An 11697-nucleotide genomic window follows, 5' to 3' on the forward strand; every position below is an offset into this window, starting at 1 on the left:
ACATCGTCATCCCTATTTGAGACCTCTCCCAACGTACACTCCCTGGATTCTAGACTTTCATTGCCTGTCTCGGATTTGCTGATGACCTGGGGAGAGGCGGAGCTAATGAGTACCTCAGATCGGCCGACGCTCACCCTTGAGCTGCACCGATGGGTTGAGAGGCCTGGGTCTCATCATCAAACTCGATACTCTCCGACCCACGAGTCCAGTCAACCGGGAGCACTGTATCCTCTCCTGGGACGTCTAGCTCCGACTCCTCGTCTGTTGTGGCGTCTTCTTCGGTCTGTATTTGAGGGAGTGTCATCCGCTTCTTGTACGACAGTACTCTCTTGCGCAGATCGGGATTCGCAGAGAACTCCAAGAGGCAAGTATTGATGCGCTCCTCGGCCATCTCCTTCGCGTGCGTTGCCATTTCTCGGCCCTTGAAGATGCCCAGGAACCGGTAGCTGAGCCACAGGTACAGGACCAGAGCCTTGTGGAGATCCTCTAAGCTTTCGAGGTATGCTCGATCACCGGAAATTGGCTTTTCAAGCACCTCCAAGTTGACCTCAGGGACGTCCACAATCGTTACCTGCTTGCGATCTGCCACGCATTGGGCAAACGCTCTCATGACCGTGTGCATTGCCGCTGAAGTCGTGGTAGCCGGTGCAGCGGTCAGGATCATGCGCTGGTTCAGACTCAATCCCTGAACAGATTCGATCGTTCGAGAAATCAGACTCTGATCACGAATGCTGCAAACGCGGAATCGGTCATGCATTGCCGCCTTGCCGCAAAGACGACGAAGGATGTATTCGAATGGGGTGCCCTTCGGCAGACGGCTCTCAAACTCCTCCATGGCTTCGCCTGGTGGGAGCATGCCGGCTCTTTTGATTGGCGCAGCTTCTGTCTGCATAGCAGCCCTAACCGAAGGCAAATCTTCATCGTTCAGGGTCGTGACGAGGCCAACATTGGCTTCGGAGCCAGGTGACATGTTGTTCATGGCTTGATGTGCGTTTCGAAATCGACCTGCTCGGCCGCCGATCTGCTTGATTTGAGGAGTTGATAAGTTGACGAGTGCCGTGCCGTTCCACTTCGTCACGCTGTGGAAGATGATGCGCTTCACGCTCCTGTCTCGCAGTTAGTAAACTCTTCCAGTTTGCAGCCGGAGTCAACTCACAAGTTCAAGCCCATCCCAATGGCGTCGCTGGCAACCAGGAAGTCGTAGTCGTTGGTTGGATCATTGAACAGCGCGGCTTGTTGAGCGCGAGTCTCAGGCGGGAGGCTACCATACACGATAGCACACCGACGACCAGTATCCAACTCGATCTGCTTCTTCAAGGCGTGGATGTTCATGACGGAAAAGGCCACAATACAGTCGCCCTTTCGCAGGTTCTTCAAGTCCCCTCGCAGACTCTTGGTCATGACTTTGAGAGGGTTCAATCTCTTGTACTCGTGCACGTGGAGAATATCCCCGGTTGATGCCGTGAGCTCCCTCACGAGTGGGAGGACCCGAGATTCACCGCAAATATGGACTTCCTTCGCGTTGGCACCCAGAAACGCTCGAGTCCAGGCCCACCCACGCTCTTGGTCGGCCATCATCTGGATCTCGTCGATGACGGCGACCTCGCAGCGCTTACCGACGTCGACCATCTCGACTGTCGATGCGCTGAGCCTTGTATCCGGATCTTCCTCCAGCCTCACGTCATCTCCAGTTACGAGATCGCATGATACCCCCTTGGCTTTGAACCTCGAGTATACCTCATGCGCCAGCAAGCGGAGAGGCCCTGCATAGAATCCATCACCGCTCTCTTCCAGCCTTTTCAAGGCCGTATATGTTTTCCCTGAATTTGTGGGACCAATGTGCAGATGAACATCTCTCTGGACCTGCCGGGCGTTGGTATACCACTCAGTTGGAAATTTTAGCTCTGCCAGTGCAGAACCCTCCTCCGGAACGTCTTGTGCCTTTCTCATCAAAACATAATCAATGAAGCCGAAGTGCAGGACTCTCGGTAGTTCTGTCTTGTGATCCCCCTGCTGGGCAACTCCGATGTCATGCATTAACCCATCGAATCCTGCCCGCCCAGCCTGCCCGGGTGACTCAATGTTGTCAAGGACGTGCCCTCTGAACGCCGGCCAGTACGTCCCTAAGGGGTCGAGTGCGGCTAGTTGCGTGACGTCGGAGTCTGGGCTCACGGTTGTGGTTTCCAATTGCTTCTTTAACGTATTCAAGCTGGCGTGCACTCGGCCACTCGCCTGTTCTGGTGAGATCGCTAGGTGCCTTGCTGGACGTCGACCTGGGCGGGTAGGCTTCTTGTCGGACGTTACTGAGCGAAAAGCTGGCGAGGATCTCTGCTGTGTCCGCTCTCTGCGCCTGGGCGTGCTGGAGAAGGATTCGCGTTGGAACTCAGGTCGTCGCTTGGGCACTGCCGTAAAGGCGGCCCGGAATGAACAGAACAGGCATTGCCCTCGCCGAACGGAGAGAGCAAGCATGCCAGGGAGATCGCGAGGGGCGCGGTCGCTAAGGGCTAAAAGAGGACAGGCAGCAGGAAGCAGATGTTGGACCAGGCGTAAATCTTTCGCCAGCCGACGAGTAAATGTCATAGACAGATGCAGCCTTGTCTCCACTCCACCATCTCGAGGCTGAAGCAGTTCCATCAAGACTGCGCACGGAGTAGACCAACACAACTGTAACTCGGACTCGGGCTCGCACCGTCTCTCTATGACAACACCACCCACCACCACTCGCTGGTGACAGGAAAACAGAGCTCTGAACAGGCCTATATCAAGACATCCGCCCATCTGGTGTGACTGTATGCTCGAGCATGTGAAGACGCCTCAGCCAGCCGGCTCTCCGCCCCCGCCATGACTTCCTCAATCCTCGACATCCAGCGGAATATCATACTCGACACGATCCGTGCGACCAGCGGGCGCGACTGGAAAATTCTGATCCTCGACGAGCAGAGTAAGCGGCTGATATACAATGCCACTAAGGAAGATGATATACTCAACTGCAACATTATCAATATCGAGTCCATCGAAGACCGCAGGCAAGGCTCGTCCGACACCGACGCCATCTACCTCCTCTCACCTCTACCGCACATAGTCGAGTGTCTTAAGGCCGACTTGAGTCGCAGGAGATACCGCCGAGCGTACTTGATATGGACCTCGCAGTTACCAAGGGGTTTGGGAGAGGAACTCTTTCGCTCCGAGTCCAGAGCACAGTTAATCGCCGACTCACGAACGCTCAATGTCGAGTACTTCCCAAGAGAGGCAAATCTAGTCACATTTCGAGAGCCATGGAGTTTTCATCTCCTCTTCCATTCAGCCTGCGACTCGCTGGTTAAGAACCACCTGGACGCAATAACGCAGAAACTGGTGTCTATGTGCGTGTCCCTGGGCGAATACCCTTTGATACGGTTCTACAAGCCCAGGGAGCACGAGAGACATGCGGCAGATGTGCTATGCTATCATCTCGCCAGCTTTGTCCAGAGCGCGTTGGACGACTACGCCCGGGATCCTCGAAACGACTTTCCTCCCCAGAACCAAGGAAATAGGCCACGGGCGGTGCTATTGATCACGGACCGCTCGATGGATCTAATGTCACCATTTGTCCATGAACTGACATACCAAGCAATGGCCATGGACCTTCTGCCCATCCGAGACGACGATGACAAGATCACATACCGCAACATCATCCGCCGTGGTCAACCTGACCAAGAAGAGAAGGAGGTCGAAATCACCGAAAAGGACAACCTTTGGGTGGCTCACCGGCACATGCACATGAAAGATCTGCTGGTGCAGCTGAGTGAGGAGTTCAAGAAATTCCAGGCAAAGAATCCTCAATTTGCCGATAATGACGGCCAGCCGGCGAGTATCAACACCATCAAGGACATGTTGGCTGGACTGCCGGAATTCCAAGAAGGCAAAGAAGCCTTCTCGCTACACATCGACATGGCCGAGAAGTGCGCCAAAATATTCGCAGACCACAAATTGTTGGATGTCGTCTCAGTCGAGCAATCGTTGGCGACCGGCGTGGACGAGGACAACAAGAAGCCCAAAAATTTGGCAGATCAAGTTGTCAGGCTGCTGGATGACGACAGTGTTGTGCACGAAGATCGAGTCCGGTTACTGATATTGTACGTTCTGTACAAGCACGGCATTCTGCGAGGCGACATCGAGAAGCTGCGTTGCCACGGCGAACTCTCCCCCATGGATGGCGAGATCATCTACAACCTAATAACATTGGGTGCCCGGGTCGAAAAGCAGCTCAAGGACACGACGCCGCCTCCACCACCCTTGTTCCCTCCTAAGCTTCGAGACAGTACTAGCAATATGGAAGAAGTGAGCCTCTCCCGCTTCGAACCCGCCCTTCGATACATGCTCGAGGAACAATGTCAAGGCACGTTAGACGCAAACGTCTTCCCGCCCATAAAACCTCACCTCAACGACCCTAACAGCCAAATGAATCTTTCGCAGAGTTCGTTGCGCAACGCAGGGAAACCAACCTGGGCACAAGCGCGATCGCAGACAAACAAGCCGCGTCAACGTATTATTGTCTTCATGGGTGGCGGCGCAACCTATGCCGAGGCGAGAGCTTGCTACGAAGTCTCCCGCATGGCCGGGAAAGAAATCTTCCTGGCAACGACCCATATGCTCACACCCAAATCTTTCCTCCGCCAAGTAAGTCTGCTAAGTGCAGGAAGGAAACAGCTCGACCTGCCCATGGACCGCGCGCCACCGAGGTTGCCTGCTTGGATGAGTGAACCTCCTCCGCAGGCTCAGCAGCCGAAACCTCCTCAACCCGGGCCTAATGGCCGTGCCCCTGCTCCGCCCACTTCAGCAATGGCAAATATGAATCTAGGAGGCGGCAGGGGCGGTGCCCCACACAACGGCGTCCGCCCTGGCGTCGGCACAGCGCCTGGGCCCGCTCGACCAGCCCAACCGGCGCCAATGCCGAAACCGTACGCTTCGCCCGACGAAGGGTTTCCCGCTAAATTGAAGAAGGATAAGGAGAAGAAGCACCATCTGGGGCTGTTCAAGAAGCATTAGAAGCGCACTGGCAGCCTCGTGAGGAAGAGCATGACCTTTTAGCGGAGCGTGGCGTCGGTGTATGTGTGTGTGTGTCTCACAGTCGACCTGGGACTGGAATTGGAGAGGGTGGTTCGTTGCCGTTGTATAGCCGGGAGAAATCCGAATGCATAGTCCGTATCCTGGAAGCATGATGTTCAGACAATCAGACACACTTGCCACGTTGCCACACTTGCCACGCTCCTAGCACGCTCGGCACCGCAGACGTTCGCCAGTCTTACGGTCCACCGACACTGCATGGACAGCCGTGGTCGTGCGGCAATCCTGGATCCGAACGTGACGTAACTCTACACCACAGATCCGGCAATGCAGCATTGGAAAGAGATCAACTTGCCACCAGACTAATCTCGAAGTCTGGGACACGGTCAAGGTTGAGGATTGCCACTGGACGGTGGTCATTCAACTTTCTCTTTTGCTTGCATTTGTCCCCAATCCATGTCTCTGCACGAATTAAGCAACGCCGCCCTAGGAGGATATGCAGTCTAGGCCGTCGACGGCTCCGGCCCAAGATATCTCTCGAGGTCAGGACCGTAGAAGTTCGCCCTCAACCTCTCAGCCCGCTTCCTCGCCTCCGCATCCCTGATGCGGACCTGCTTCGCATCCGACTTGGCCGATGCCGGCGCCACGGTCTCTTGCGTCTCGTGCCCTTTCAGGCGTTTCTTCTTCGCATTCGTGGTCGTCCTCGTACGTACAGCGTGGTCATGTTCGTCATCATCGCGATCAATCCTCTCCCTCAACCCGGCCGTATCGTTCTTCCTCGTGGCCTTGATGGGCGCGGTGATGCCTTCTTCGCGGGCGCCGAGTCCCCTTCGTGCGTCGGGGTCCCAGCCGTAGGACGACAGGTAGCGGACACCGACGTGGGACCGCGGGAGGTGAGACGGGGGATGTACGTGTTGGAGGCAGACTTGGTGGGCTAGTGAGGATTCGTGGGTTGACGGAGACGAGGACGTCGATGTGAGGGGTTCGGCGCACACGGGGCAGCGTTCGGGAGAAGACTCGTTCGCCCGCGCCGTCGTGGATTTCTTTGGCTGAGAGCCCTGCTCTGTGCGTGATCCAGGCAGCACGATGGAGAGATAGCGCGAGGAGACATCGCTTGCCGATGGACTCGCAGTGGACGGTGGCAGGGTAGTGGTTGGGTCCACAGTCGACGCCCGCACAAAGTTGATTCTCTTGCGCTTGATGCCGGCGCCGAAGACGCGCTGGTCTTGTAGCGGGAGGAAGTAGTCTTCATCTTCAGTGCCCGAGTCTGGCATACCGGGCGCTGGGTACGAGTACTAGTTCAGAAACAAGGTGTATAAAAGAATTTATTATCAAGCCACGGTTGGCTTAAGTGGGGGAGAACTCCACCCGCTGCGCCTGATACGCGCCGTCGACAACGCGGCGCGTCATCCCCGCCTCTATCGACGGCTCGTTTGGCTCGGTCTCCGCCGACTTAATCTGACGACCGCCTAGAATTCCATGGCGTCGTCGTCGTCGTACTCATTGTCGTATCTCTGGGCCTTGCCCTTGCCCTTGTCCTCGTCGACCTCCATCTTATCGTCCCACGCATCCCCGTCCCAATACTCCCTGGTGTCGACCTCGGGCTCATCATCCTCCTCCTCCTTACTCTCCTCGTCCTCCTCGTCCTCCTCGTCTCCATCCTCCCAATCCACGGCGATGTAGTCGGCGGATTTCAAGGTCGAAAACCACGCCAACGAGCTGCAAGCCCACTTCGCCGTCGTTGGCAAGTAGCGTCTTGGCTCTGGAGTGGCCGCCGCGCCCATGGCCATGCTGTCGGCGATCTCCTGGTCACGAATGCCATCCAGGCGCTTCTGCTCTATGACGTAGGCGATGCGCTTGTAAGGTCGCTTGACCAGCGGGACGGCCTTTCGCTCGCGTGCTTCCTCCAAGTCCTCCTCGGTAAGGCCGGAAATTGGGCCGATGTATTCTTCAAGATGGGACTCGGAGAAGTGGATTTCCACCTTGCGGTAGGGAATCTTTCGGTCGCCATGGTTGATTTCATTGTTGTACCAGTTCGAGTAGGTGCCTGGTCTGATCCAATCTGACTGGATGAATTTCTGGTTGCCCTTTCCGCGGGTCTTCTGGAGGAGGAACTTGCTGGGCCGCCCATCCGGAGGTAATTTTCCTTTGAGAGCACCCCAGGTCTTTGGGTGCGTGGACTTTAGGTGTTTCTGCAACAGGTTGAAGAGGATTTTCATCGATCTGCACTCGGCTGCCAGAAAGAAGTACTCGTCTGTCACGGACTGGCCCTGTACTATACGTGTCATGATCAACTGCGAGGTTCCTGGTGTAGTCGCTGTCGCTGATGTGCTAGCAGCAGGTGCTGCGTTTGTTGGTGGTGTTTCGGCTTCTACTTCCATTGCGCTTGCTGTCGCCGTCGCTGTTTCTTGGATGCTGACATCTGGCACGCGCTCATTGCTGGTGACACCGATGATTGGAAGAGTGAAACTCGTGCTCGGCTCTGTGGGATCTGATTGAGGAGCAGTGTTTTTGTTCCGAGTCGGTATGCCGGAGAAGGAGTCCATTGTGATTTAGGAAGGCTCACTGTATGAAATTGACGGACAACAGGACAGGAGACGAACATGATTTGGCAGAAATTATTGCTCGTTCGCATTTTATAATCGAAATTGTTAACGCCAAGCGGAGGAAGAAGTGAAGTGAAGAAGCCTTACAAAAAGTGAAGACCGGGTGCGGCATTATTGCAGAGGGATCATGGTATAGTTTGCGTTATCTATTTCATCGTGAGCGAAGCTCGACGCCGTCTGGCTCATGCCCATCTTCAGTCCCATCAAGTATCTCACGCTCATTGTTATAGTCGTCTGCAAAATTCTGGCTTCTGTCATTTCCCACGACTCTCGCCCATCCATTGCCAGTCCGAGGGCTAAGCTTGAGCTTGCCACGGGACAAGTTGTTGATCATGTCTGAAAGCACATCACCGATCCTGCCGAGTACGTCGACAAACCGATCTTGCTGTGGCGCGCTGTCATGGCTGATTGAGGCAGCGTGCTCCTGCGCCTCGACCTTGAACTGATATTTGAGACAATCCTTGACAGTGACGAGACCTTCGAGTCGACCGTGATGGTCTACCAGGATAACCCGGGGTCCCATCTTCTTGAATAGTTCCATCACTGTCTCCAGAGGCAAGCGGGGATGGACCGTGATCGGAGTCGCGTCAACAAATGCAGTGAAGTCCACGCTTTGCACTGCCATGGCGTCAAAGGTCACGGCTGGACTGAGAGGCGCTGGCGTCTCGCTACCATCATCACGATCGGCTGCAAATATGCACTTCGCGTCTGCGGAGAGAGAGCCTTGCTTCTTAGCGCGACCGATCGCAAATTGCAGTTCAGTCCTGCCAATGTAGCCGACAAGGATTTTCGAGTCTTTATCTTCAACGATGGGGAAGCCAGAATATGACGTGTCATCGAGCAATTTCTGTGCAGCTTTAACTTCCATCCCGGTGGCGAAGAGCATGCTCATGCTGCTGGTCATAACTTGCGAAACAGGAACACCGAAGATATGTTCTTCCTTATTGTCGAGGAATGGAAAGCCATTGAACCAGATCATCTGATCTGCGATGCCGGCTTTGCTGAATCGATCGCCAACCGCCTTCGTGACGCCCACCACGATCATGGTTGGAAGGATGAACGTCAATGCGCCGGTGAGCTCGAACATGATCACCGTGACCGAGATGGTGAGATGCATGATTCCGCTCAGCGCCGCACCGGCGCCGAGAAACGCGTATGTGCCAGGAGTGATGCACGGGACATCAGGCTGACAAGCTGAGAAGAATTGGGAGTCAGGGAAGGATTCATGCAACCATTGCACAATGATCCCAAGCATCCGTCCAAATGAGGCGCCGACAGCCATGGAAGGGACGAATATGCCTGCTGGTACTTTGCAACCATAAGAAAGTATGACAAGGCCAATGCGCATAAATGTTGCGAGAAACAAGGATCCGATAAGAGACAGTCGGTTCTTTGCTTCGCACAGTCCGTCAAAATCATAGTCGCCCTCACATTCTCGAAACAGCATTTCCATCATCTCTGTCATGTCTCGTCGTAGAAACATGTTCGGATAGCAAAGCAGAGCTGTGGCGCCAGCCAGTATGACGGCCTCTGGGATTGCATATTTCCCCAGGTACTTCTTTCTGAATGCTTGAACCTTCAGATGCCCTTTGATAACAAAAGCACCGTATAGCCCGCCGAATATACCGAGGACGATGTAGAAGACAATCTCGAAAAAGTGCCAATCTCTATCGTACTTGACCGAGAACATGACGAGCTGTCCTGTCCGGAAAGGGTTCATGGCACTCAGAACTGCAGTGGCGACAAGGGCACAGAAGTAGCTCCGCCATAGTGTCTTCAGTGGGAAGTGCGAAGACATCTCTTCCAGAGAAAATAGAACCCCTCCAATGGGGCTGCCAAATGCAACAGCCACCCCAGCTCCGGCGCTCGCCGTCAGGATCTCCCTGGTCTTCGAGGCGCTCTTTTTGTACTTGTCAAAGAAGCGCGAGATGACGTTCCCGACGCAGGTTGCGTAGTGCACACTCGGGCCCTCTTTGCCGACGGACAGTCCAGAAGCGATGGCGAGAGGGAGGCAGATGGCTTTGATGAGCAGGGTCCAGAACCCGAGAAAGCCTTTCATGATGAAGCCGGCAATAATGCACTTGATCTCGGAGATGCCAGAACCCGCCGCGTACGGAGCGTAAGATTTGACCAAGTAGGCGGATACAAAGGCCAGAAGAACGGCAAAGACAGTGTAGACGAGATAGTTGGCGAACGTGAAGGAAGTCCACCTCTTCCATTCGTCGCACCCTTCCTCCGAGCCATAGCAGCAAAAGCCTTCGTTCAGATACCATGCCGTTGTGCAGTATCCCACTTTGATATCAGACAGCCACTCAGTGATGATGTTGAGGGCAGCAGCAATGAGCCCGATGACAATTCCCACAAGAGTGATGACTATCCAGGCCTGCGCAGCATCATAGGCCTCCCAGACCTTCCTGCGCCATCCCAACACTCCGTCTCTTTCGAAGAACTTTGATTCTTTCCGCCTGGCCCGTCTCCTGAGATGTTCCTGGGCGGCATCCTGAACCCAGTCAATCGTCGTAAAGTCCTCATAGCGCTTTATCTCCGCAATCTCTTCTGTAATGGCCTGCGCCGCGGGAGGGACGGGGGGAGAGCTGGCGCCATCCTCAAGACCGGAGATCGAGGAGAGGCGCCTTGAGAATCGCCTAGCTGAGGCCGACGGTCGGCGCGAAGAGGGGGTGGCGGAGGAGGTTGAAACGCGCGAGGTCATAACATCAGACCAGTTGTCATGGTCGAGGTAGCAGATAACGAGCGTCACATTCCTGTCACGGGCTGTGGACGTTGAGAAGTGATCCCCAGCGAGTCTCAACAAACCGACGTTCCTCCAAATCCGCAACTCGTTCGCCTTGCCATTTTGGGACGCGCTCACGACGGCGCATATGAAGTTTGCGCGTTACTTGAATCTTGCGAGCACGCGTTGTTATATACACGGCTCAAGGTTGCAATACATAAGGGTTCTTCTACGCCACAGACACGACGAACGCGACATCCTTCGCCAGCGACTCCCTCTCACGCGACTTCTACGACAAGGACATAGGTTCAGCGCTGACCGGAAGGCGAGCCGCTCGATTGCTTGCTTCACACCGGCTGTGTGTCCTGAACATCAGCCGCAAGTGCTCGCCAGCCGTTACAGAGACTTGGATCTGATACACCAGCCATGCCCTACAACAATGCCCCTATTGAGCCACCGCAGGAAATAACTGGCTCGACAGCTTTGCCCCGTCAGTTGTCACACGTCTACTCTGTGTTCACGAGTTCAAATATTGACATTGTCCAGTTGCCCGAGTCAAGAAGATTATTGCACAGGATGAAGATATTGCTCAGTGCTCTAATTCGGCATCCTTTGCCGTAGCCGTTGCCACAGTAGGCCTCACGCTATATGTGTAAGCATAGCTGCTCACTTCTTGCCAGGAGATCTTCGTCCGCTACCTGACCGAACAAGCACACACGGTGGTCAAGTCAGAACGGAAGCCCCGGAGGAATATAGCCTACAAAGACATAGGTAGCTACGACGTCGACGCGTAAGTGGTCTCCAGCTGACAGGTATCAAGCCACCGCTGTATCGAGAATCGACAACCTTGAGTTTCTGTCGGACACAGTACCAAAAACCAAGACGTATCGCCAATACAGAGAGGAGAAGGCCCGAGAAGCAGAAGAAAAAGCGGCTCCCGCAGGACCTGTTAATGGTGTCAGTGGCGAAAATGGAGCCTCGATCCTCACCATGATGAAGAACGGTTATCAGAATGGCGTCAACGGAGTAAATGGCTCAGGAGCTGATGGCCCGAAAAGACCTCAGTCCTCGCACTCTCGAACGCACAGCCATCCAGATCCGATTAGAGACATCGAGATGAGTGGCTAGAGGCGACGAGTCGCGGCGACAATTGATGAACCAGTCTTCGCCAACACTTGATGAGAGTTCCGGCACGTAGAGCACGGAGGCACGGTGCGTCCGAACGGAGAATACGGAGATCATGACATGATAGCACTGCAGGCGTTCAATAGAGCTGATTGCAGCACAAAAGCTTCACCGCGAGCTACATGCAGA

The 11697-nt window shown here is 54.8% G+C and overlaps 6 protein-coding genes across 6 annotated transcripts; 2 read left to right on the forward strand and 4 right to left on the reverse strand.

Annotated features, from left to right (window-relative positions):
* Positions 1–130: 130 nt before the first annotated feature.
* Positions 131–2469, reverse strand: G647_07880 (uncharacterized protein; the record flags this gene model as incomplete). Its single annotated transcript, XM_008732192.1, has 2 exons — positions 131–1106; positions 1157–2469. 2 exons carry the CDS (start codon positions 2467–2469, stop codon positions 131–133), a joined length of 2289 nt encoding a protein of 762 aa, XP_008730414.1.
* A 372-nt stretch (positions 2470–2841) lies between these two features.
* On the forward strand, positions 2842–5028 carry G647_07881 (uncharacterized protein; the record flags this gene model as incomplete). The annotated part of the gene is made up of 1 exon (XM_008732193.1): positions 2842–5028. One exon carries the CDS (start codon positions 2842–2844, stop codon positions 5026–5028), a length of 2187 nt encoding a protein of 728 aa, XP_008730415.1.
* Positions 5029–5549: 521 nt separating this feature from the next.
* Positions 5550–6320, reverse strand: G647_07882 (uncharacterized protein; the record flags this gene model as incomplete). The annotated part of the gene is made up of 1 exon (XM_008732194.1): positions 5550–6320. One exon carries the CDS (start codon positions 6318–6320, stop codon positions 5550–5552), a length of 771 nt encoding a protein of 256 aa, XP_008730416.1.
* Positions 6321–6515: 195 nt separating this feature from the next.
* On the reverse strand, positions 6516–7592 carry G647_07883 (uncharacterized protein; the record flags this gene model as incomplete). The annotated part of the gene is made up of 1 exon (XM_008732195.1): positions 6516–7592. One exon carries the CDS (start codon positions 7590–7592, stop codon positions 6516–6518), a length of 1077 nt encoding a protein of 358 aa, XP_008730417.1.
* Positions 7593–7803: 211 nt separating this feature from the next.
* On the reverse strand, positions 7804–10362 carry G647_07884 (uncharacterized protein; the record flags this gene model as incomplete). Its single annotated transcript, XM_008732196.1, has 1 exon — positions 7804–10362. The coding sequence occupies one exon, from the start codon at positions 10360–10362 to the stop codon at positions 7804–7806; it is 2559 nt and encodes an 852-aa protein (XP_008730418.1).
* Positions 10363–10809: 447 nt separating this feature from the next.
* Positions 10810–11511, forward strand: G647_07885 (uncharacterized protein; the record flags this gene model as incomplete). The annotated part of the gene is made up of 4 exons (XM_008732197.1): positions 10810–10873; positions 10930–11015; positions 11064–11154; positions 11204–11511. The coding sequence occupies 4 exons, from the start codon at positions 10810–10812 to the stop codon at positions 11509–11511; spliced, it is 549 nt and encodes a 182-aa protein (XP_008730419.1).
* Between the last annotated feature and the right edge of the window lie 186 nt (positions 11512–11697).

The sequence above is a fragment of the Cladophialophora carrionii genome (assembly GCF_000365165.1).
Source record: "Cladophialophora carrionii CBS 160.54 unplaced genomic scaffold supercont1.6, whole genome shotgun sequence".
Lineage (NCBI taxonomy): Eukaryota > Fungi > Ascomycota > Eurotiomycetes > Chaetothyriales > Herpotrichiellaceae > Cladophialophora > Cladophialophora carrionii.